This window comes from Bubalus kerabau, chromosome 8 (genome assembly GCF_029407905.1).
Source record: "Bubalus kerabau isolate K-KA32 ecotype Philippines breed swamp buffalo chromosome 8, PCC_UOA_SB_1v2, whole genome shotgun sequence".
Classification (NCBI taxonomy): domain Eukaryota; kingdom Metazoa; phylum Chordata; class Mammalia; order Artiodactyla; family Bovidae; genus Bubalus; species Bubalus kerabau.
Window position 1 is genome coordinate 97789412 of NC_073631.1, and position 26530 is coordinate 97815941.

Sequence of the window (26530 nt, forward strand, 5' to 3'; positions counted from 1 at the left end):
CTGCAGGCCCCTCAGTCTTTGGAGAAGAAGCGGGGGCCATGTAGGGTTTGTTTCACTTAATGACAGTGGCGCTTTTTATAAACCACTGCTGGGCCCTTCCATTGCGGAACTCGCTCTCTCCTGGTGCGGTTCTGGTGGGCTTCTTCTCCAGGAGTGATGAAAGGGTTAATGGTTCCCAAATCATCTGGGAAGTTGGCGAGTCGCTCCCTGACTTCTTGGAGACTGCAACAAAGCACAGGGCACCTTCGTGAAAATGGACTTCCCGAGGGAGGACACATAATGTGAGAAATGAAAAGAGACCCATTTGGAGGGGTGAGAAAGCTGGTCTTTACTCAGAGCAAGAAGGGTAGGTTTCGGACGACTGACCACCATTCCCAACTCTGTTTATAATTCTTCCCTTCATCAAGACACACTTTAAAACACTACCAGTTTAGGATCTTCCCTATCTAATCCCACCCCTTTCAAATGATTCCATCTGTGACCATTTTGACACTTGTGTGTTTATGTGTGTGTTAGTTGCTCAGTCGTGTCCAACTCTTTGCGGCCCCATGAACAATAGCCCACCAGGCTCCTCTGTCCACAGAATTCTCCAGGCAAGAGTACTGGAGTGGGTTGCCATTCTCTTCTCCAGGGGCTTGACACTTACATAACTCTTACTAAGTTAGGGTACTTTCACTTGTGCGTTCATATTCCTCTCCTCTTAGCCCTTTCCTAAATGTATGTTGATTTTTAGTTCTCCTGTCTGAGAGTGTAACTAAGAAGCTGTTTCTACCTTTGGCTTCAGTATCACTTTTTCCAGATTCTCTTTCAATTTCAGCCCTTCTTGGACGCCTCTGTTGTGGGCTTGTCCTGTTCCCATCCCTCCCCTCTATTCTGAAGCATTATGCCATATCCCTTAAATCTGTTTTCTTATTCCTACTGCTATTGCCTTAATTCAGGTCCTGTCTGTTTTTTGGACAGCCTTCTAATCAGCCTTCATGGCCCCCATCAAAACAGTTTTCTATGTAACCTTTTGTTTGGATGCCTGGTAAACATGGAACATTATGGATGGAAGGAGGGCTTGCTAACTTCTCTTTTGCTTGAAGTAGAGACACTGCATCAACTTCACAATAGATTGTTTAGGAAAAGCACAGTAATGGCCCTTTAGATACCTAGGTAAATAGCCATTCATTTTTCTTGAGGGAAATTGTAAAGTTACCATAATTCTAAGAAATTCTTCAGACTGAGCTATTAAGTGTTCTGTTTAGAAGTGTAAACTGAGTTACCTTAACAGAATCATGGCCTTGAAAAATCAGAAAAATTCTAATCCAGATTAGAGTCTAGACCCTGGAGAAATTCTTTCTTCTAATATGGATTTAAGCTAAACTGCTGATATCCTGCATATGGTATCAACTGAGATTTAACTCCAATTTTACAAAATATACTATTATGCTTGCCTTTTCTGGATTATAAAGCTCAAACCTTGCTTTCCATGTAGAGTTTCCCTTGAAGGAGATAGGTGTTCCTACTTATTTATTCTGGGCCTGAAAATAAAAAGGCTTAGGGGAAGGCCTAAGGCCCTTCTCGTGGGCCAAAGTATTGGGAGCCTAGGCAGAGATGGTGCACTTAAACCAAGAGACTCCCAAGAATGGATAATATGCTGGGGGCCTGCTGGTAAGTGTGAAGGAACTTGGAGGATGGAGGGGAGGGTTGAGGCTGAGCCTAAGAGTGGCCCTTTTTATTTATTTATTTTTAAATATTTATTTGTTTGGCTGCCCTGGGTCTTAGTTGCAGCATGTAGGATCTAGTTCTCTGACCCGGGATTGAACCTGAGCCCCCTGCATTGGGAGTGTGAAATCTTAGCCACTGGACCACCAGGGAAGTCCCAGAGTGGCCCCTTTTAAAACAAGATAAATGACTCTGCCATCTTTGAACTTGTGTCCACATCTGTGAAGTGTTTTGGGTTTTAGTTTTGTTTGTTTGTTCTGTTTTGGGTGTTTGCTGCAGCATGTGGGATCTAGTTCCCTGATCAGGGATCAAACCCACACCCCCTGCATTGGAAGTGCAGAGGCTTAACCACTGGACTGCCAGGGAAGTCTCTATGAAGTGTTATTTAATGCCACAGTTTGGGTTTAGCTGTATATGGGGAGTTAAGAGGGTGCTTCCCTGATGGCTTAAGTGGTAAAGAATCCACCTGCAATGCAGGAGATGTGAGAGACATGGGTTCAATCCCAGGGTCAGAAGATCTCCTGGAGAAGGAAATGGCAACCCACTCCAATACTCTGGCCTGGAAAATCCTATGGACAGAGGAGCCTGGTGGGCTACAGTCCATAGGGTCACAAAGAGTCAGACACAACTGAATGCTCAAGCACAGGGAGTTAAGAGAGGCAGTAGGTGGATCTTGGGTGAGGTGGCACATAGGTTCAGGAGAAGCAGAGATGCTTGAAGAAGCCAGATAAGGGATGGTAAAATATGCCCTCACACCTCTGGAGCTGTGACTGTTGGAACTGAGGGTGGTTGGCTGTCACTAGAATGGCCTTGGAGAACAGGGAAGCATACCTTTGGGAGTTTCAGAAATTGCTCAAGGAGAGAAACCCCAGAGGAGAAATGAACCTTATTTTGGAGCCATAGGATAGGGAAGTCTGGGGACTCACCGATTAAACTAATACACAAAGGTGACTTCAGTGCTCTGAAATTCTTCAGTGGGTCATAAACACTTGCTGGATAAAACCTAAGCCTTTATTTATACTAATAGACAAAGCCCTTAGTGACCTGGCCATCCATCTATCCTATGTACTGAAAGTGCTATTACTGGTGCTTGATAAATATCCAACACTTAGTAAGTGCCTGATAAATGTTGCTAAATCAATGACAGTTTGTGAGAAGCATTCTTCTTGCACCCCTACCTCATCCCCTACCTTGGAATCTCCAGGCAAGAGTGGGGTGCCATTTCCTTCTCCAGGGGATCTTCCCGACCCAGAGATCGAACCCGGGTCTCCTGCATTGCAGGCAGACACTTTAACCTCTGAGCCACCAGAAGCCATCCCCTACCTTGCACCCCTACCTTATCCCTTATTCCACACTGTCCTGCCTCAGCCCCAAGGAGACTCATGGACCTTTGAGACTCACAGCTTATCCTCTGGCCCTTCTAGAACAGTTTTCCTCAAAGTGTGATAGGCACACCACCGGGTAGTTTTGGGAGATACGTAAACATTTTAAATTTTAATTATTATGAATTTGATTAAATGTATGCTGTGCTTTGTCCTTCAGTCATTTCCAACTCTTTGCAACCCCATGAACTGTAGCCCACCATGCTCCTCTGTCCATGGTGGCACGAATACTGGAGTGGGTTGCCATGTCCTCAAGGGAATCTTCCCAACCCAAGTCTCCTGCGTTGCAGGCAGATTCTTTACCATCTGAGCCACCAGGGAAACCTCAATTAAATGTATAAGAGGAGAAAAAACCCCATATGTTAGTATGTCAAACCCATGATGTCAATAACATAGGACATTATTAGGACATAGGACATAGAACAATAACATAGGACAATAATTAGGATGAAACCAAAAAATAATAATACTTTTAAAGAAAAAACATTAAGTAAATTATAGGGCAATTAACACATTGACCAAAACTAGTAACGTGGTGGGTGATGTAGTTTGGGAAACACTATGCTGGAACTTTCTTGAAATTTGAGGATTTACACAAGGTCAAAAGCCTAGAACCACTCAGGCCTCTATCTGTTCTTGGCTTCCATGCTACACAGAAAAACAGTCTCCGGAACCTCCAAAAGAGATGTTGATTTGCCCTCATCACTCATCCCCATAGGTTGTCCCTCCTGCCCATGTCGCTGTCTTGTAAAGCATTGCTTTGAAAGAGAGGACCTTACCATCATTCTTCATATATTTTTTACAGACTGAAGCAAAGGTGAGCTGAGGGTACATTTTCTTCTGTTGCCTCAGAGCGTAGACCTTTGAATACTTCCCTTCACTCTTGAAATCATTGCAAGTGGAAAACCTTAACAAAGAAAGTTGACTTAGTAGGTCCTAGTGTGGGGGTGAGGTAGGGGTAGGGGGTTACTGGAACCAGGAACTACATCCTCAGATTCTAGGGAAGAAGAAAGGACACAATTAGAGGGTGTTCATTGGTACAGAGTGGCAGTATTGTTCAGTGGAAGGGATGCTTCTAGAACCTAGCATTGCAAGTCTATGAAGGAACTCCAGAATCTCCTCTCTCCTCTCCAAACTAGATAGAGGCTGCTCCTATAACCAGTTTCAAATCAGATTGTTCCTATATCACAATCCTTAACATGCACTGAGGGAGATTTTTTGTTGTCAGTTCCTCAAATCATAGACCTTTGACTACATCTCTTGTGAAAAACCTTAGTTTGCATTACTGTTTCTCTGTCGCTAAGGTGGAAATGTGCTTGGGGGTCACATAGGAAAGCTGTCTTATTGTTATACAGTTTTCCACATTCCCTATAACCAAAAAGTATTTGTTAAATTGTATTGAAGAGAGAGAGTGACATGAATAAGGAAAAGGAAAGAAAGACCCAGGACTTCACCTAAACCATTGTTCTCGCTTGGATTTGGTGTCCTCCAACAGCATCAAAGGGAATACTGGTTTCAGTCCAGATCTTAAGTTTTTTTTCTGAGGCATCAAGGGTAGAAAGAAGTTCTCAGTGGGCTTGTGCTGATGACTTTCCTGCAGCAATGGGAAGAATAGAAAGTGAGGAAGTAAGCTGAGTCCCCTGGGCTTAAAGGCAGAGCTAGGTTCCTGGACTAAGCTCCAGTTCCCCTAAACTCATGCAACAAGACCTGCCAAAGAGGGAAGTAGGGGTACAGAAACCCAAAGAAGAGAAAAGCAATTCCCTAAGTGGGCTGACACATATTCATTTCACAGCCAGATGATTTGTCCAAATTTTGGTCAGATTCCAAAGTCATCGATTAAGCTTGCACACGAGCCCTTTGTGTAAGTGGAAGAATTCCCTGGGTTTTGAGGATTCACTTAGTGAATTGCTTAGGAAACCAAACATTTGGTAATAAATTGGAAAATATTGTTGATCCATGAGATGCTACCCACCTTTCTTAGAGATGGCTGTCTCATTCACATCCTATTCTCTGCAGTGAAAAGGCCACAGAATGGGATGTTTTGTGACGTAATAATTTTGTCATTATTAAAGTCATAGAATCAAAGACTTTCAAAGGATCTTAAAGGCCATCAAGTCTAACCAATCATCTTATCCCCTCCATATCATTATCAAGTGGTCAATCTTCCTATCTCTAAAAACCTAACCTACTTAATTAATAGCTGATTGCTAACACGCTGTAACTTCTACCCTACAGTCCAAATTGCAACCATGAAATAGAAAGACACTTGCTCATTGGAAAAGAAACTACGACAAACCTAGACAGAGTATTAAAAAGCAGAGACAACACTTTGCTGACAAAGATCCGTATAGTCAAAACTATGGTTTTTCCAATAGTCATGTACAAATGAGAGAGTTGGACTGTAAAGAAGGCTGAGCACCAAAGAATTGATGCTTTTGAACTGTGGTGCTGGAGAAGACTCTTGAGAGTCTTCCCAAGAGGACAGCAAGGAGATCAAACCAGTCAGTCCTAAAGGAAATCAACCTTAAATATTCATTGGAAGGACTGATGCTGAAATTGAGGGTCCAATACTTTGGCCACCTGATGCGACGAGCTGACTTATTGGAAAAGTCCCTGATGCTTGGAAAGTTGAAAGGCAGGAAGAGAAGCAGGTGACAGAGGATGAGATGGTTGGTTGGTATCATTAACTCAATAGACATGAGTTTGAGCAAACTCCAGGAGATAGTGAAGGACGGGGACGCCTGGCATGCTGCAGTCCATGGGGTCACAAAGAGTCAGACATGACTGAGTGACTGAACAACAGCAACAACTCCAAACAGAACAAATCTAGTGTCTCTTTCATAGAGACATTAAATAACGTAAAGAAATCTGTCACATTTCCCCTGAGTTCCCTCTCTCTTCCAGACTTAACATTGCCAACATTTTTTCATATAACATGGCTTTGGGTTATTTCCTGTTCTCCTGATTTCTCTCATTTTAACTCATTTGAGTTACAAACTAGATTCTTCCTAATGTGTGGCAATCTGAAATGGGAACAATTTTCTAGGTGTAGACAGCTGCAGGATATATCTCATTAAAGTCCCTATTCAAATGTCATCACTGCTTCTGAGAACCTTCTCTAGCTACCCTGTCTAAAACCACACCCATCATTCTCCATTCCTTTATCCTACTTTTGGGGGCACTTATTACATTAGGTACTTTCTGTGCAATTGTTGACTTGCATATTGTCTGTCTGCTCCACTGGAATTAAACTTTGACTTAGTCACTGATAGATCCCTACCACATAACATTGCCTGGCAAATAGTAAGTGCTCAATAAATGTTATTGAACGAATAAAACAATGACAGAATAAATGAATAACCAAACTAATTAGTTGACCTGTACTGAACCTTTTTGCTCAGAATTTTCAAACCTATTTTTAAAATACTTGCTGCTGAATTAACCATGTCTTTTTTTGTATTTGTTATTACATTAATTGGTTATTTTGTTGTATTTATTTGCTATATCTGTTACATTTATTGTTTAATTCTCATAAAAATCTCATAAATTCTTATAAAAATCCTGTGGTTGAACCATGTCCTTTTGATTCTCCTGCTCTTGAAACTATTTCATTTTGAGGAACAGGATTCATTGACATTACCTCCATTAATAGGGGTATTCATTTAAGTTACCTCCATTTATGGCTAGAACCTGTCATAGCTAATAATCTGACCACAAAAGAGCAGAAACCTTAGCAGAGCTAGATTTTAGAGCAAAAAAAAAAAAAAAAAAACAAGAATAAAACCATTATTTGGAATCCAAAGCAGCACGAGCTAAGGACCCCAACTGCATGAGCTTGTCTATCTTGTCTCATATCATTTAGCATTATCCATTAACATGTTTCCTACTTTCTTCCTGTCTGCTTCCTTCTCGCTCTAGCATTCCTTCCTTACTTTTGCCCTGAATATCATTTTTTTTAACCTACAACTTTTGCTTCAATCTGCCCCTACTTACCTACTACCTTCTTACTCATGATTTGACTTTTCTCTGTCCCTCCTCTCCATGTCCTTTCAGTTTTTATTCCCACATGCACATGTGTGCTAAGTCACTTCAGTCATACCTGACTCTGCGACCCTATGGACTGTCGCCCACCAGTCTCTTCTATACATGGGATTCTCCAGGCAAGAATCCTGGAGTGGGTCACCATGCCCTCCTCCAATCTCAACACTCTCCTCCTCCTCACACACTCTCAATCTTTTCCTTTCCCAATTCAGAGGCCTGGAAGCAAGAATCTGATTGGCCCAAGGATTTTGGTTGTTGGTAGGTTACCAAACTAAGCTCCTGGGAGCTCCTGGGCACAGAAATCTTTCTGTCGCCTATTTCTCATTTGTAGGGACTCCAGCCTCCATGACCTTCCTGGATTAGCAAACAGTTGCTAATCAAAGGAAGAGTAGTCAAGAAACCACCTGAAGCAAGATTAAAGGAACCGGAGAAGTTCATCAAGACCACCTGAGACAAGATTAAAAGCGTTCAGGCCCTGCACACAGCCTAATTTTATCAGCAACCCCACTCATGAACTATTCTTATAAAACTCCTCATCAAATCCTCCTAGGTTGGGACACATAGTTTCTCAGCGTAGGAGCCCACTGTATGCCCCCTTTGCCTGGCAAAGCAATGTCAGCCACAAATTGTCACTTACCAATTGCATTGCCAGTGACTGAACAACAAGGGCATTTGCCATCTGCTTCTGCAGAGATTGAACACTGTGCCACAGCAGCTGCTGACTTTCAACACTTCCTGAGGGAATTCAGTTTGGAGTGAAGCACTCTGTGCTCCAGGGAATCTGGTGGGACAGGTCTTTGGATAGTTGGGTGTTTTTCAGTCAGTTCATTCACTCAATCATGCCCGACTCTGTGTGACCCCATGGACTGCAGCACGCCAGGCTTCCCTGTCCATAGCCAGCTCCCAGAACTTGCTCAAACTCATGTCCATTTAGTCAGTGATGCCATCCAACCATCTCATCCTCTGTCCTCCCCTTCCCCTCCTGCCTTCAATCTTTCCCAGCATCAGGGCCTTTTCTAATGAGTCAGTTCTTTGCATCAGGTGGCCAAAGTATTGGAGTTTCAGCTTCAGCATCAGTCCATCCAATGAATATTCAGGACTGATTTCCTTTAGGATGGACTGGTTGGATCTCCTTACAGTCCAAGGGACTCTCAAGAGTCTTCTCCAACACCACAGTCCAACAGCATCAATTCTTTGGTGCACAGTCTTTTTTATGGTGCAACTCTCACACTCATATGCAACTACTGGAAAAACCATAGCTTTGACTAGATGGACCTTTGTCAGCAAAGTAATGTCTCTGCTTTTTAATATGCTGTCTAGGTTTCTCATAGCTTTTCTTCCAAGGAGCAAGCATCCTTTAATTTCAAGGCTAGAGTCACCATCTGTGGTGATTTTGGAGCCAAAATAAATTCTGTCACTGTTTCCATTGTTTCCCCATCTATTTGCCAAGAAGTGATGGGACTGGATGCCATGATCTTACTTTTTTGAATGTTGAGTTTTAGCCAGCTTTTCACTCTCTCTTTCATTTTAACCAAGAGGCTCTTTAGTTCCTCTTCACTTTTTGCCATAAGGGTGGTGTCATCTGCATATCTGAGGTTATTGGTATTTCTCCTGGCAATCTTGATTCCAGCTTGTGATTCATCCAGCCCAGCATTTCTCATGATGTATGTACATCATGTACATATGTACGTCTCTGCATGTATGTTAAATAAGCAGGATGACAATATACAGCCTTGATGTATTTCTTTCTCAATTTGGAACCAGTCCATTGTTCCATGTCTGGTTCTAATTGTTGCTTCTTGACCTGCATACAGATTTCTCAGGAGGAAGGTAAGGTGGTCTGATATTCCCATCACTTTAAGAATTTTCCACAGTTTGTTGTGATACACACACTCAAAGGCTTTGGCATGGTCAATAAAGGAAAAGTAGTTGTTTTTCTGGAATTCTTTTGCTTTCTCTATGATCCAACCAATGTTGGCAATTTGATCTCTGCCTTTATTAAATCCATCTTGAACATTTGGAAGTTCACAGTTCACGTACTGGTGAAGCCTAGCTTGGAGAATTTTGAGCATTACTTTGTTAAGGTTTGAGATGAGTGCAATTGTATAGTAGTTTAAACATTCTTTGGCATTGCCTTTCTTTGGGATTGGAATGAAAACTGACCTTTTCCAGTCCTGTGGCCACTGCTGAGTTTTCCAAATTTGCTGACATATTGACTTCAGCACTTTAACAGCATCATCTTTTAGGATTTGGAATAGCTCAACTGGAATTCCATTACCTCCACTGGCTTTGTTCATAGTCATGCTTTCTGGGGCCCACTTGACTTCACATTCCGGAATGTCTGACTCTAGGTGAGTGATCACAACACTGTGGTTATCTGGGTCATTAAGATTTTTTTTGTATAGTTCTTCTGTGTATTCTTGCCACCTCTTCTTAATATCTTCTGCTTCTGTTAGGTCCATACCATTTCTGTTCTTTATTGTGCCCACCTTTGCATGAAATGTTCCCTTGGTATCTCTAGTTTTCTTGAAGACATCTCAAGTCTTTGTCATTCTATTTGTGTTCCCCTTTTTCTTTGCACTGATCACTGAGGAAGGCTTTCTTATCTCTCCTTGCTATTCTTTGGAAATGTGCATTCAAATGGATATATCTTTCCTTTTCTCCTTTGCCTTTCACTTCTTTTCTTTTCTCAGCTATTTGTAAGGCCTCCTCAGACAACCATTTTGCCTTTTTGCATTTTTTTTATTGGGGATGGTTTTGATCACCACCAACTCTACAGTGTCATGGACCTCTGTCCATAGTTCTTCACATACTCTATTTGTAGGGATTCCAGCCTGCATGGAGGCTAATCCCTTGAATCTATTTGTCACTTCCACTGTATAATCCTAATGGATGTGATTTAGGTCATACCTCAAGGGTCTAGTGGTTTTCTTTACTTTCTTCAATTTAGTCTGAATTTTGCAATAAGGATTTCATGATGTGAGCCACAGTCACCTCCCAGTCTTTTTTTTTTTTTTTTTTTGCTGACTGTGTAAAACGTCTCCATTTTGGCTGCAAAGAATATAATCAATGTGATTTCATTATTGACCATCTGGTGATGTCCATGTATAGAGTCTTCTCTTGTGTTGTTGGAAGAGGATGTTGCTATGACCAGTGTGTTCTCTTGGAAAAACTTGGTTAGCCTTTGCCCTGCTTCATTTTGTACTTCAAGGTCAAACTTGCCTGTTACTCCAGGTATCTGTTTACTTCCTACTTTTGCATTCCAGTCCCCTATGATGAAAAGGACATCTTTTTTTGGTGTTAGTTCTAGAAGGCCTTGTAGGTCATCATAGAACTGTTCAACTTCAGCTTCTTTGGTATTAGTAGTTGGGGCACAGACTTGGAGTACTGTGATATTGAATGGTTTGCCTTGGAAATGAACAGAAATCATTCTATTGTTTGTGAGATTGCATCCAAGTACTGCATTTAAGACTCTTTTGTTGACTATGAGGGCTACTTCATTTCTTCTAAGGGATTCTTACCTACAGTAGTAGATATAATGGTCATCTGAATTAAAGTCACCCATTCCAGTCCATTTTAGTTCACTGATTCCTAAAATGTTCAATCTTACCATCTCCTGTTTGACCACTTCCAATTTACCTTGATTCATGGACCTAACATTCCAGGTTCCTATGCAATATTGTTCTTTATACATCGGACTTCACTTCCATCACCAGTCACATCCACAGCAGGGCATTGTTTTTGCTTTGGCTTCATCTCTTCCTTCTTTCTGGAGTTGTTATTCTACTCTTCTCCAGTAGCATATTGGGCACCTACTGACCTGGGGAGTTCATCTTTCAGTGTCATTTCTTTTTTGCCTTTTCATACTGTTCATGAGGTTCTCAAGGCAAGAATATTGAAGTGGCTTGCCATTCCCTTCTCCAGTGGACCACGTTTTGTCAGAACTCTGCACCATGACCTGTCCATCTTGGGTTGTCCTACATGGCGTGGCTCATATTTGCATGGAGTTAGACAAGGCTGTGGGTGTTTTTAGGAACAGAATTTATGATCTCAATCCTTGTATCTCCTCATATCTAAAAAAGCACTAAATCCTTTCATGGTGACATCACCTCTTCATGACTAGCAGAAAACCTTTTGTAAAGCAAGTGCCTGATTGCACTGAACTCCCCCTTCACCAAAATTTTATATATATTGACCTTCCTCTGCTCCTTCTTTGGAGCAGTCTCTCAGAGCTATCTGAGATGCTGCCTCCCAGGCTGCAGTCCTCATTTTGCCCCCAGTAAAACTTAACTCACAACTCTCAAGTTATAATCTTATTTAGTCAAGGGCAATAAATCTATTCTTTTCTATTTCACCGAAAATTCTGTCTCTGAGATTTGCTTCGGTACTGGTGTACTAATGCCAAGCTTTTGGCCTCAGTTGGTTTTGGTTTGGTTTCAGTTTTTGTTTGGTTGGTTTGGTTTGACAGCACCAATCTACAGCACAGGTCACTAAGCAGCCTATGAGATTGGCTTCCCTGGGTCTGGTGTCCTCCTCTGGCTCTAGGTAGGCATAGAAAACTGAGTCTGAAAGTGAAAGTGAAGTTGCTCAGTCGTGTCCAACTCTTTGCGACCCATGGACTGTAGCCCACCAAGCTCCTCCGTCCATGGGATTCTCCAGGCAAGAATACTGGAGTGGGTTGCCATTTCCTTCACCAGGGGATCTTCCCAACCCAGGGATCGAACCCAGGTCTCCCACATTGCAGGCAAATGCTTTAACCTCTGCGCCACCAGGGAAGTACTCATAATATGGCCTTTCTTCACAAACTGGTAGGGCCATGTTACTTAGAAAGGGCTGTGAGTATAACAACCACTGTGATAGACATGTCTGGTCCATTCTTCCGCTTGATTGCTAAAACCCACACTCTTCTTATACACATGTCTGGATGTAGCAAAAGAATGCTTCTTTTGTGTATAATCTTAGGCTCATAAAAGAGTGCCACATTTGTCTAGTAAGACAAGAGGGATGCAGCATGAATATTCAAGAGGCATTCTAGATATTGGACATTTCCATCTTCTTGGACTTGTTCCAGATAACCCCATAAAATTACCATGCTGCCAGTCTTCAACAATCAAAGCCTTACCACTGTCTATTAATACAATTTGGCTGTACTGCAATTTACTCATGAATAGGATCAGGTCCTGCATGTGACCTGCAAGGCTCACAAAGTGGCAGTTGTTGGAAGCTCTTTTTGCCCCAAGGTTACATGATAGTCTTGTATTTCCTTCTCTACCTTGAGCAAGGCAACCTTGGCCTGGCATTTGTTCCTCTCGGTGTATATTACCCACTACCAGGAGAACAATCACTGAGCTTATGCTCAAATGGCACAAATTCTGAGACCCAAGAAATCATAGGCCATGAATCAATTAACTCCTTTGTCAGCATATACTGTTGGATGTTAGCATGTTATCCTCTGTTTGGAAAGGAATCTTTCACTGCCATCCATCTAGCAATGGAGGAAATATTAACTCTAAATTAAATTCCACTCCTGGCATCATATTTCTGTTATAATTAGATTTTTTGTTAACACTTTCACTTATTTAATTTCTTCTAGTTATATTAGGCCCACTCTTATGGCTGTCAAGATCTTTTTTACAAGAAAGACATACACACACACACACACATTTGTGGCCACACCACAAGGCTTGTGGGATCTTGGTTCTCTGACTAGGGATTGAACTAGGGCCTCCAGCAATGAAACCCTGGAGTCTTAACCAATGGGTTGCCAGGGAATTCAAGATCTTTTCTAGATCATGATTCCTAAATATATCTTAAATTGGTTTTCTTCATTTTCTCTGCTATTGATTCAGTTCTGTCAACTACAAATTGGCACTGGCCTGTCAAGTGCAAATTGGCACTTGCCAAGAGCATGTGCCAGTGACTGAACAACAACAAGGGCATTTGCATCTGCTTCTGCAGAGACTCGGAGAAGGCAATGGCACCCCACTCCAGTACTCTTGCCTGGAAAATCCCATGGACAGAGGAGCCTGGTAGGCTGCAGTCCATGGGGTCACTAAGAGTCAGACATGACTGAGCGACTTCACTTTCACTTTTCACTTTCACGCGTTGGTGAAGGAAATGGCAACCCACTCCAGTGTTCTTGCCTGGAGAATCCCAGGGACGGGGGAGACTGGTGGGCTGCCGTCTATGGGGTTGCACAGAGTCGGACACGACTGAAGTGACTTAGCAGCAGCAGCAGCTGCAGAGACTGAATCCTGTGCTACTGCAGCTTCCGATTTTCCACACTCTGAAGAGAAATCAGGGTGGAGAGCCACTGTGTGCTCCAGGGAAACTGGCGGAACAGGTCTTTAGATAGATATTTTCAGGAACCGATTTCATTATTCCATTCCTTCAGTTCAGTTCAGTTCAGTCTATCAATCATGTCCCTGACTCTTTGCGACCCCATGGACTGTAGCATGCCAGGCTTCCCTGTCCATCACCAACTCCTGGAGCTTGCTCAAGCTCATGTCCATTGAGTTGGTGATGCCATCCAACCATCTCATCCTCTGTCGTCCCCTTCTCCTCCTCCCTTCAATCTTCCCAGCATCAGGGTCTTTTCTAATGAGTCAGTTCTTCAATCCATACATGAGTACTGGAACAACCAAAGCTTTGACTATACATCCCAAGCCTTGCCTCTCCTCATATCTAGAAAAGAACTAAATCCCTTCATGGTGACATTAGCCCCTCATGACTAGCAGAAAACCTTTTGTAAAATAAGTGTTTGATTGCACTGAACTCCCCTTTCACCAAAATCTTTTATATTGACCTCCCTCCAAAACCTCTTTGGAGCAGTCTCTTGGAGCTATCTGAGGTTCTGTCTCCTGGGCTGAAGTCCTTATTTTGTCCCAAATAAAACTTAACTCACAACTCTCATGTGTATCTTTTTTAGCTGACAATTAAATTCTTCAGCATGTCTCACATTGACAATTGTAGCAACAATATAGTTGTTGTTCAGTCGTGTCCGACTCTGCAGTCCCAGGGACTGCAGCCCACCAGGCTTCTTTGTCCTTCACCATCTCCTGAAGCTTGCTCAAACTCATGTCCATTGAGTCGGTGATGTCATCCAACGTCTCATCCTCTGTCCTCCCCTTCTCCTCCTGCCTTCAATCTTTCCCAGCATCAGGGTATTTTCTAATGAGTCAGCTCTTCGATCAGGTGGCCAAATATTGGAGCTTCAGCTTCAGTATCAGTCTTTCCAATGAATATTCAGAGTTGATTTCCTTTAGGATTGACTGGTTTGATCTCCTTGTAGTCCAGCAGACTCTCAAGAGTCTTCTCTAGCACCACAGTTCAAAAGCTTCAATTCTTCGGTGCTCAGCCTTTTCTATGGTCCAGCTCTCACATCTGTACATGACTACAGGAAAGATCATAGCTTTGACTGGATGGATCTTTGTTGGCAAAGTAATGTCTCTGCTTTTTACTATACTGTCTAGGTTTGTCATAGCTTTTCTTCCAAGGAGCAAGTGTCTTTTAATTTCATGGCTTCAGTCACCATCTGCAGTGATTTTGGAGCCCAAGAAAATAAAGTCTATCACTGTTTCCATTGTTTCCCCATCTGCTTGCCATGAAATGATGAAACCAGATGCCATGATCTTAGTTTTTGAATGTTGAGTGGTAGTCAATCTTTCTGATTTTTATCTCCTCTGAAACTAATATACTTTTTGCTTAACTTCCAAAAAAGTTCTTTCTAAACTGCAGATTTGGTTATACTTTTAAACTCCTGCCATTTACTCTCTTCTTCTTGTTGTTCAGTTGGTAAATCGTGTCTAACTCTTTGCGACCCCATGGACTGCAGCATGCCAGTCTTCCCTATCCTCTACCATCTTCCAGAGTTTGCTCAAACTCATGTCCATTGAGTCCGTAATGCTATCTAACCACCTCATCCTCTGCCACCCTCTTCTCCTTTGCCTTCAATCTTTCCTAGCATTAGGGTATTTTCCACTGAGTCAGCTCTTTGGTTCACATCAGGTAGCCAAAGTATTGGAGCTTCAGCCTTAGCATCATCAGTCCTTCCAGCAAATATTCAGGCTTGATTTCCTTTAGGATTTATTGGTTTGATCTCCTTGCAGTCCAAGGGACTCTCAAGAGTCTTCTCCACTACCACTATTTACTCTCTTACATTCCCCTAAATGCACCTCACTTTCTCATGAATCTATGCCTTTGCTTTTCCCGTTGATTGGAATATCTTCTTTTATTTTTGGTCAGGGTTCACCTTCTTTGCCAAACCATCCTGATTATTTCCTTTCCTCCAACAAAGATATTGTTCCCTACTTTATATTAGTATATCTTGTATATTCTTTTATTACTCACATATCTTAGTATATTATATTAATAATTAGTTTGTATATCTCATTTATTGATTTGTCTCTCCGTTAGACTCCAAATTCCTTCAACATAGAGACTGTCTTGTAATCACCTTTACATTTTAGTTCTTAGCTTAGTATATATCTAGCAATTGTCTTGGGCTTGCTTGGTGGCTCACTAGTAAAGAATCCACCTGCCAATACAGGAGACGTGGGTTCAATACTTGGGTCAGGAAGACTCCCTGAAGAAGGAAATGGCAACCCATTCCAGTATTCTTGCCTGGGAAATCCTATGGACAGAGGCACGTTCGGGCTACAGTCCATGAGGTTGCAAAGAGTTAGACTCGACCTAGTGACTAAACAACAACAACAGTTTATAACAGAGTCCCAAATATCTGGCTGCTGTGATAGTAAATTTTCTGTTCCTCTTCCCTCTTGATACTCAAGAGCTATGGGTGGAGAGCATAACTCTTTCCCCTTTAGATTCGTTTCTGTTCCTTACTTGTCATTTCCAGATTTATCTGTTGCTACTTTATACTCAAAGAATCTGCCTGCAATGTGGGAGACCTGGGTTCAGTCCCTGGGTTGGGAAAATTCCCTGGAGGAGGGCATGGCAACCCACTCCAGTATTCTTGCGTGGAGAATCCCATTGATAGAGGAGCCTGGTGGGCTACAGTCCGTGGGGTCACAAAGAGTCAGACACAATTGAGCAACTAAGCACAGCACTTTATACTCAATTATAAAGCCAGTGGCTAGTTTACCTTTTGTTAATTACAAATTAAATATCTTTGATCAAGGAAGAATGATTTTTTAATTAAGACCTTCTTTTCTCTGTGCAATGAATGAAGTTTCATGACCCAAGTTTATACTGCTCTAATTTTGAGTATTTCCCAGGCTCTCAGATTCTATTTGGTGAAGCATGTGGCAAAGAATAAGAAGGAAGTGGTTGGTCCTGAGTACCATCTTCCATGTTAAGTTAGCTCCCTTCTTCAAGCTAACTGCTAAATTCCTCAGGATCCTTACTCATGATGCCAGGAAACTTCCCCAGGTGTTCTTACCTTGAGCAGTAACTCCTTGGAAAAGTATTTTGGTGTGACGTCCTTTCCTTGATGATCTATCGGGCAGGGAAGTGGGTTGTTGGTCAGAATCAGTAAGGTCTTATCCTGATCATACTCTATTACTTTTAACATGAAGCTTCGAATTTTCCTGTTTCGAGCCAGAAATTTCTGCAGTGCAGTGGGCTTCAAAGGCTCATAGTACTGGGCCTGAGCAGACAGAAAGGTTTCCAGAGAGACAAAGGGATTAGATCAAGGGCAGATTAACTGATTGGTTAGCTAATCTTTTGCCTCTATGGGTTAGGGACAGAGAAGCTGGACGGGGCCTGGCTAAATCTGCTCAAAAACTTGTTTTACAGAAAATGTCTGAAGCTTTCAGTCCCTTTCTCCTCTCAGAACACTTCCCTGCAAATCCACCAAGGGGCCGAGGAAATGAGATGGGCAAGTTACATGTATACCTGTGGCGGATTCGTTTTGATGTTTGGCAAAACTAATACAGTGTTTGAGGTTTAAAAAAAAAAAAAAAAAAGACTAGAAAAAAAAAAAGGAACAGAGAAGACTTAATTCTTGTGAAAAAGTGTACCATTGTGTCCAACACGATGGGCCAGCAGAAGTTTCTATGTTAAACCTAAACGGCCTTCTCTACAACACTGAGGCACAGTGGACCAGAAGGTACCAAATCTCTGAGCCCAGGGAGCCCTGAGGAGGCCAACACAGCTCTCATCCACCTCTTCCCAGCCACCAACGTTTTTCCAGGCACAACCACATTAAAGGCAGAATAAGCACAATGTCAAAAAGGAAAAACAGTCACAAAAAGAGCATGTCACTTTAGATGTGGTGGGGGAAGGGGGAGGCCCACGAAATTTCCTTTTCCATCAGTAGGGGGAAGGCAGGGGACTAGAGAGGGAGAAAAGGAGGGGGAGAAAACAGGACACTTCCTGATTAGACATGTTTTCTCAAAGTAAGAAAAAAAAGTCAGCTGCAGGGCCCACTTTGTTCCCAGCCCCACCCGCCTCCCTCTCCACCATTCCCATCAGCGCCCTGAGACGGCAGCTCTGCTTCCAGGTCCCAGGAGGATGCACAGTCACAGTAGCTGCTGGCACTTGGAAGCACTTGGGTTATTCTCTGCACTGGGCCTCGGCGCCACAGCTGAAACTTGCTCTTGGAGATAATGGGGGAATGCTTTTTATCACCTACCAAATTTGGATGGACTGTGTAATGGTGCAGGTTCTTTAGAACAAATTTTGATTGCCCGACTGCATCAATAATCTAGAGACAATAAACAAAATATTAGTGTTTCAAGTTGCGCCTATCCTAAACAATATTCCATTCCTTACTTCACCTTAATCCAGCTAAAATCTGGTCTCTAACTCAAATTAAGTGAGAAGAACTTCATGTTCTGCACCCTGGGCTGCTGGAATTGAGAGCCATAGCGTGTAGAGCTAAGTTCTAAGGCGTCCTGACAGGGCAGCTTGTACATGGAAACGTGGACCAGCTGTGTGAAATGTTAGGGGTCCTTAGGAGGTGAAGTGGTGAAATAGACAAGGACGGCATCAAAGTTTAGACAAATCACCCCAAGGGGTTACACTTCTTTCCTCTGCCTTTTCCATTTCTATAGGAAGGAAATCAGATAAAAAGAAGAAAAAAAATGAAGGACAATCTTTAAGGAGAAAAGCAAGTTACAGAAGGCCAATAACTTAAGGGTTTTGAGTGGAAGGAAGTCTTGGGGATAACTGCTTGCTGGGCTGGGGGGTGGCACACAGGAAGGGAGGAACAGCGGTGCGCTTTGCATTTTTTAAAAAATATTTTTGCGATTTATGATTCTTCTAGAAATGTAGCAAAGAGTAATTGAATTTTGGTAACTCTTCTGTCTGAAAAGTGTGGAAGTGTTAGTTGTTCAGCTGTGTCTGACTGTTTGCAATCCCATGGACTGTAGCCTGCTAGGCTCCTCGGGCCATGAAATTCTCCAAGCGAGAATACTGGAGTGGGAAGTCATTCCCTTCTCCAGGGGATCTTCCTGACCCAGGAACCAAACCCAACATGTACCGCATTGCAGGCAGATTCTTTACCGTCTGAGCCACCAGGGAAGCCCCAACCCTTCTGTCTGCCACTTTGCATTTATCTGCCAGTGGTGGTGCTGGTGGATTGTCTGAGTGTCATGCCTGGTGGTAGAGTCGCTGGGCCTGCTCCAACTCCTGCTGACTCCAGGGTTGTTGTCTGGCCCTAGATAATCTAAGAATGAGTCAAAGGGATGTGAGCACAAGGAGATTAAAAAAAACTCTGAGTTACCTCCTTTGGGCTTGGTCTAATGAGAAATTAGATAAAGAGCACAGTCTTGTGTGTGGATCAGCATTTCTAAAGATCGCCTGTTCTCAAGAAGGTGATAGGGTAAGATGAGATTCAGAAGAAAGGGAACTGCACAGGCGAATAGAGTAAGAAGGTGAATGAAAAAGAGGGAGATAGTAAGGAGCAACAAAACTGTGTGGTGAGGGGAGGTCTTATGCTCCAGGAGGAAAATGCCAGGAGTTGGCAATTTTCAGGTGTTGGAGGAGGACTAGGAGAAGGACTAGCAGAGCCATGCCATGCATTCCTTTAGGGATGGTGGGAATCAATAGGGGACAAATCCAAAGATGTACTGATTTAATTTATACTACTTTTTGTAAAACTGAAGTCCCTGGGTTCAAAACAAAAATACTTTTGAAAATCCTGCTTCACAGATGTGATATATAATATTTAGAATCATAAACATCTTGGAAAAAATTGGGGGGGAGAAGATGCAAAGACTTCTTTTACAGTATATTTAAAATTAATTTTGGGGGGGAAAGCCCCTGGGAATTTTTATGAGGTATTATATATTTTTCCAAATTACTCCAGCAGTTAACTAAGATCCCCTGGAGTAGGAAATGGTACCCCACTCCAGTATTCTTGCGTGGAAAATTCCATGGGCAGAGGAGACTGGCAGGCTACAGTCCATGGGACTACAGGGTCAGTCATGACTGAGCAACTAAGCGCACACACACACATACACACACACACACACACACACACACACGTAAGAATGTCTAAATTGAAGTATGTTTTTAGTTTTATGTTGAATTGCACAATCTCTGGCTGATGAAATAAAAGTTGACCCAGAAAATTTACCTGAATATGATAAACCTAGGGAAGTAACCAAGCTATCCAATGGAGTTTTGTTTTAAGAAGTGATCACAATATCTAGTTTAAGTCAGGGTTTAATGCTCACTCATGCCCTAACATAGATTTCTGGTCCCTTGGTTTTGAGCCGTGATTCTTTGTTGATATGTCCCTTTCTCTTCCCTTTTCTTTTTCCACTTCCCTGGTGGCTCAGATGGTAAAGCATCTGCCTAAAATGCAGGGGACCTGGGTTCAATCCCTGGGTCAGGAAGATCCCCTGGAGAACGAAATGGCAACCCACTCCAATATTCTTGCCTGGAAAATCCCATGGACGGGGGAGCCTGGTAGCCTACAATCCACAAGGTCGCAAAGAGTTGGACACGACTGAGCGACTTCACTTTCTTTTTTCCCTTTTCTATGTCTCTGTTTCTCTTTCATTAAATTAGATAAATTAACCTGCTTTCTATATAAATCTTAACTACTTTTTGCTTTTCAACAGGAAGTTTGTGAGACCCAGCTTATAAAGTACTCTAAGCGACTCCAAAGAAAGATTATAAATGAACATTGCTAATGTTCTTTCTTACCTCATCACTATCAAAAAATATTTCTTTCTCAAATGTAACTGGGCTAGTTCTGAAAGTCCTTGGTTTGGCATGTTGAGACCTAAAAAAGAGGCAGAATACCCAGTTATATTTTCTTACTCAAACGTGTGGTCTTCTACATGTTCTTGACCTCCCTCAATGAAGTTTGGGGACGTGACTTAAAGGAGCCAATTTAGGTGATCATTAATTGCATATGTTTGAAGGTGGGAGGAGAAAGGGATGACAGAGGATGAGATGGTTGGATGGAATCACCAACTCAATGGACATGAGTTTGTGTAATCTCTGGGAGTTGGTGATGGATAGGGAGGCCTGGTATGCTGCAGTCCATGGGGGACACAAAGAGTCAGACACGACTGAGTCACCAAACTGAACTGAATTGCACATGTATGGGTAGCAAAGAAAAGGATTCATTATTCAGCCTGCATGCTAGGGGAAAACCAAACTTCATTTTGAAGAGTTTAGCAAGCAGGATATCTTAGAGACATGGTGACAATTGATAAGTTGATTTCTCCTAAAGTAGCAGTTTTAATAAATGAAAATTAAAACCACAATAGGCTATCACCTCACATCTGTCAGAATGGTTATAATCAAAAAGAACACAAATAACAATTACTGGAGAGGATGTGGAAAAAAGGAAGCCCTCATATATTGTTTATGGGGATGTAAATTGGTGCATTTTCAACAGCATGAATGGACTGGGAGGGTATTATGTTAAAGTGAAGTAAGTCAGACAGAGAAAGACAAATATTATATGATATCACTTATAGATGGAATCTAAAAAAAACCAAAAAACTCTGACTGTAACAAAAAAGAAGCATCCATACAGATATGGTGAGCAAACTAGTGGTCACCAGTGGGGAGTGAGGAGGGGGAGGGGCAAGACAGGAGAAGGAGATTAAGAGGTACAAACTGCTATGTGTAAGATAAGTAAAATACAGGGATATATTGTACAATGCAGGGAATACAGCCAATATTTTATAATAACTTTAAATGGATTATAACATTAAAAAATTGTGAATTACCATGTTGTGCACTGGAAACATATATGATATTGTACATTAACTATACCTCAATAAAAAAATAGAGATTTTAGACCACTCAAGGAACTGGTCTAGTTGACTGTTTAAGCAAATGCTTTTGTGCAACTGGACCATGATAATATCCTTAAATTATAAATACTGTTTTATAGACCTACTTGCCTACTCTTCTCTACATGGAAACAATTCTGCCTTTGCCAATAATTAGCCAATAATTCCACCAGAAGGGATATAGTTAGTGAAACGTCACAACTGAATTTCCAATTCTTAATGACTGCTTGGATTACTGGTTCCCTCATGTACCTAAGCATAGCTAAGTTTCCCTACCTAGAATTAAGATAATAAAAATAATCATCAGTTACAAATATTCTCATAATCTATGCTTTCACTTACTTTCCCACCTCCCCTCCCCCAGATACCAGTTCCCTCTGGGGAAAAGGGAGGGGGTGCAAAAGTTGCAATATTTAGTAACAAAGTATTTTGGATTCCTTGACTAATTCTTAGGAAGTCCATTTACTGTTCAAATATAGTGAAAGATGCACATCAATAAGATTGGGTTAGTGATGAAAATAAATAACCTGGTTTCTGTTTGGAGTTTAAACTAGCTTAAATTAAGTAGGATCCTGGAACTACCTCAACTAAACCTCTCCCCTTTAAAAATGAGGGTGGCAGAGTAAGGACCAAAATAAAAAAAGTAGAAAAAGCCAAGCTATATTGTTGCTAGGTCACCTGGCTATAGCATGGTACAAATAATCCCCAGTCCAGGATCAAATCCATCCAAGGATGGCTCATTTCCATCTATTGTTGGCCAGAAGCTGCATCATCAACTCAGGCCAAAGGTCTTAAAAACAGTCCCCAGGGGAGCAGGTGACACCCTGTGGACAGACCAAAATAAATTCATCCCCTTATCGTTGTAGAGTTGGTACCCTTTTGATGTGTCCTATTGCTTGAAGTTATTAACTTAATTAACCAATAATTAACACTATATTATAAGCTTTGGGGTGTGGTGGGAAGGAGGCTTAAGAGAGAGTGGATATATACATATATGTATGTATGTGTATATATATATATACACTTATGGCTGATTCACATTGTTATACAGCAAAACCAATACAACTTTGTAAGGCAATTATTCTCCAATTAAAACTAAAATTAGAAAAACAAAAACCCCACTATATTATCAGCTTTATTGTAGCACTTTTCAAAATGATTCTTTGGTATCTAAAAGGCAGCAGAGGATCCCAGATGCTCTTGTTCAAGGCCAATTTAAAGCATAGATCAACGTGAAAAATGCTCCTTCAACCCAGCAGTGTCCATCTTTGACAGCCTGGAGCTTTCTTTTTGGTAAAGCTACTCTAGTTGCTGCATGAAGGCCAGCCCAAGATCTGAGAACTGTAAATTTTTCTATTTTTTGACCGTGCCACGTAGCATGCAAGATCTTAGTTCCCTGATTAGGGATGAAACTTGTGCTCCCTGCAATGGAAGCACAGAGTTTTAACCACTGGATCACCAAAGAGGTCTCTAAAATGTTGTTAATTGAGTATCTACTCTGTGATTAGTACTGTTCAAAGTGATATGGGCTACAAAATAAGTCTGTATAAGAAGGTATTTATGACTTAGCTGGGCAAACAAGACTACACACTTGGTCTGTCTCCTTTGGCCCATTGCTGTTCACTGCTAAGCAGGCCAGCTGAGGCAAGTAGTCACCCAGAGGCCAAACTCAGTGCCTCTAAATCATCCACGTTCTGCAGGGGGTTCAGTTCAATGCAAACATTCTCTTCTTAGCACATTCTGTGTGCTCAGCCCCTTTCTTGATCCTGGATGGGAAACAAGAGGAGACAGCAGTGCCCTTGTGAGTGCAGAAAATACATGAGATGTGATGATCCTTGCCCTCAAGAACTTAACTTTAGTTGGTAAATGCAGGGAAGGAAGAGGAAGTGATTGTTACGTATGAAAAAATAATGACAACTACATGCTAACATATTAGGTAAATCAACTCATTTCTTGGGGCCTCAATTTCCTCATCTGTGAAAAATGGAGTTAACAAAATGATTTAAAGGCGACATTCCAATTCCATGATAGTGGTGAAATTTACCTACATAAAGACCCTAATAAAAAATTCATGTGTCAGTTGTGGGTGAAATTTGGAGGAGTAGTTGTTCTGTACTATATACCTCCCCTCTCAATATGATATTTTTTCAGTTATTAGGCCTGACTGGAAGGTTATTTTGTTTTTGCTCTGGGTTTGTTTGTTTGTTTGTTTTTTGCTATTGTTGTTTGAAGTAATAACATATAAAAGTGGAGAGGTAGAATGAGGTCAAATTAAGGAGACCCAGACAATTAAGTTGGAGAAGGAAATGGCAACCCACTCCAGTACTCTTGCCTGGAAAATCCCATGGATGGAGAAGCCTGATGGGCTACAGTCCAAAGGGTCGCAAAGAGTCAGACACGACAGAGTGGCTTCACTTCCTTCTGACAATTAAGTAGAGGTTTCAGTTCAGTTCAGTTCAGTTGCTCAGTCGTGCCTGACTCTTTGCGGTAAGGCCTATTAGCCAAAGCTCCAATAAAGCCTATGAGTTTGGAGGAAAGATTGTATTAGTAGTGTCCATAGGTGATTGTTTGCAGTTTGTCTAGACATAAACACTAAATATACTGTCCAGAGTTGATAACTAAACTGAGCTAAACTGTGCAAATCCCCTTTAAGGAAAATAGACTAGTAAGATTTTCATCCTTTTCTCACGTCTAGTTTTTCTGGAATTGTGGATCTAGCTCATGTTTAGATTGAAACTAAAATAAAGGAAGCCAGCAAATTGGGGAGTGGGGTGGGGGTGCAAGGCTTGTGCTGCTTGTCTGCAGCCCAGGGTGGGGAAAAACATCACACAAACACAAACACTTCATCTAAAATAAGAATAGAAAGATCTAGTGTACAATACCTTGAAGGGCATAGGGAAATCTTAGTTCAGGGCGGAAGGGGGGATTCCTTGACCTGGAAACTGTCCATTTTCAAAATATTCTAGAGGAGACACAGGGTTTTGTGATGAAAAGGCAGTCTAGAACACTGAGGTGTTCTATGTTGGAGTCAGAGAATGGAAAACCCAGAGATTTTTAACAAAATCTGCTACAATCTGCTCTGACTTGTTTTTCTAACCTATGACTCCCCAACATACCACATACTGATTTTTTCGCTGTATCTTTAGAAAAATTTTATTGAAATATCATAGATTTATAATGTTGTGCTAATTTCTACTGTATAGCTAAGTGATTCAGTTATACATATATATTCTTTTTCATATTCTATTCCATTTTGGAAGATACTGAATATCCTGTGCAATATCCCTGTGCAATACAGTAAGGATATATTTTCACTGTATCTTAATCAGCCTCTGCCTAGCCAATGGTTTTAGCCTATCCCTCAAACACATTTATAAAGTAAGCATTTATTTCTCTCATTCTCCAAACTCCAAACTCTCTTCCCAACCTCTTCAATCCATTTGAGTCTTCCTCATTATGTTACTTCTCAGACCTTTATTCTTGGGAGAAGAGTTTTCATATCAATCCAATCTCACACTCTAGCCTGCAGGTTCTGGTTTTTTTGTGCATGCAATTACATAGTAAATTGTTGTTCTGCGCATGCTTTTCTTTTTTTTTTTAATTTTATTTTATTTTTAAACTTTACAATATTGTATTAGTTTTGCCAAACATCGAAATGAATCCGCCAGAGGTATACCTGTGCTCCCCATCCTGAACCCTCCTCCCTCCTCCCTCCCCATACCCTCCCTCTGGGTCGTCCCAGTGCACCAGCCCCAAGCATCCAGTATCGTGCATCAAACCTGGACTGGCGACTCGTTTCATACATGATATTTTACATGTTTCAATGCCATTCTCCCAAATCTCCCCACCCTCTCCCTCTCCCACAGAGTCCATAAGACTGATCTATACATCAGTGTCTCTTTTGCTGTCTCGTACACAGGGTTATTGTTACCATCTTTCTAAATTCCATATATATGCGTTAGTATACTGTATTGGTGTTTTTCTTTCTGGCTTACTTCACTCTGTATAATAGGTTCCAGTTTCATCCACCTCATACAGAGTGAAGTAAGCATGCTTTTCTTATATGTAGGGTGTTTGCCCCTTAGGCAGTAAGCTCTGCTTTATACATCAGGCATTCAAAATCAGTTTTATTTATTTCAATATACTTATCAAATATCTGTGACATGTTAGGCACTGTCCTAGGTGATGGAAACCAAATATAAATTAGATGTACTCTTCAACCTCAAGGAGCTCACATTTTAACCAAGAAGAAGACAAGGAGAGGGCTGAATGCAACATATTGCAGTGTGTATGTTAGAGATAGATTCAGGATGCTAGTGGAGTAGAGGGGAAGAGGACTTAACCTGGATGATAAGAGACAGGAAGAGGTTTGGAATTAATGTCTAAACTGAGTCTGGAAAGATGAATGTATTGACCAGGTGAAAAGAAGAGGGAGGACCACACACAAATCATGAACACAGAACAAGGCACAACTCGTTTAGGAGCATTGCCAGTAACCGCAGTATTCCTGGAAGGTGAGATTTCGTGAAAAGGTAGCAAGAGATGAGACTGGAGAGAAAGCCAGGATCCAAATCCTAGAGTGAAGTCTCTAGAAGAAACTTACAGGTTATTCTCTGAATAATGAAGCGCTACAGAAGGATGTTAAGTAGGGATACTTTGAACAAGATATATTTTTAAAATATGAAAAGGATGGAGGTGTGAACTATAGATTGGAAAGATGAAGAGGACTTTAAGAGGGCTGTGGCAGTACTGAGGAAGGGTTGAGAAGTTATAAGAGTCTATAGTAGTCACAAGCTTGTGCCACTCACTTGTGCCTAACCCTGGTTGACTTACTCAAAGATTGCCCACCAGGTTTTCTCTACTAGGAATCTGAACATTTGATAAAGACAGAGAGATGAAAGATGATTGCAGCTGAGTTACCCAACGCAGTGTCACAGACAGAAAGTCTGAACTCCACCTGCCAAGGCCCCCGGAGATGCCCCAGATCTATGCTCCCTGAAGTGGGGTTATTCAGTTCTCCCTTCAACTCTGTCAGCCTTCCCAATGTCTTTTCAAATAAATCCCTTGTTTTGCTTAATCAGTTCATTTCTGTTGTTTGAAACAAACAAGAAAACCCTGAACTTATATAAGTTCTAAAGGCAGGATTGAAGGCAGGAGGAGAAGGGGACGATAGAGGAT

General features: G+C 41.6%; 1 protein-coding gene across 1 annotated transcript; it reads right to left on the reverse strand.

Annotated features, from left to right (window-relative positions):
- Positions 1 to 10: 10 nt before the first annotated feature.
- Positions 11 to 22966, reverse strand: TSGA13 (testis specific 13). The gene is made up of 7 exons (XM_055589528.1): positions 22944 to 22966; positions 20247 to 20325; positions 17725 to 17796; positions 16531 to 16737; positions 4544 to 4683; positions 3869 to 3996; positions 11 to 222 (listed from the first exon to the last, which is right to left on the reverse strand). Exons 1-7 carry the CDS (start codon positions 22964 to 22966, stop codon positions 53 to 55), a joined length of 819 nt encoding a protein of 272 aa, XP_055445503.1. The 3' UTR covers positions 11 to 52.
- Between the last annotated feature and the right edge of the window lie 3564 nt (positions 22967 to 26530).

Bases quoted from the DNA above. Each gene is read 5' to 3' on its own strand.
- TSGA13 (XM_055589528.1), bottom strand. From the start codon at position 22,966: ATGGGCCAAAGGAGACAGACCAA. The intron at 4,684-16,530 runs GTAAGAACACCT...CCATTGCTGCAG, and splicing joins CCAAGGAGTTACTGCTCAAG to GAAAGTCATCAGCACAAGCC. The intron at 3,997-4,543 runs GTGAAGTCCTGG...TTCTTTGTTAAG, and splicing joins AAGCGAGAACAATGGTTTAG to GTTTTCCACTTGCAATGATT.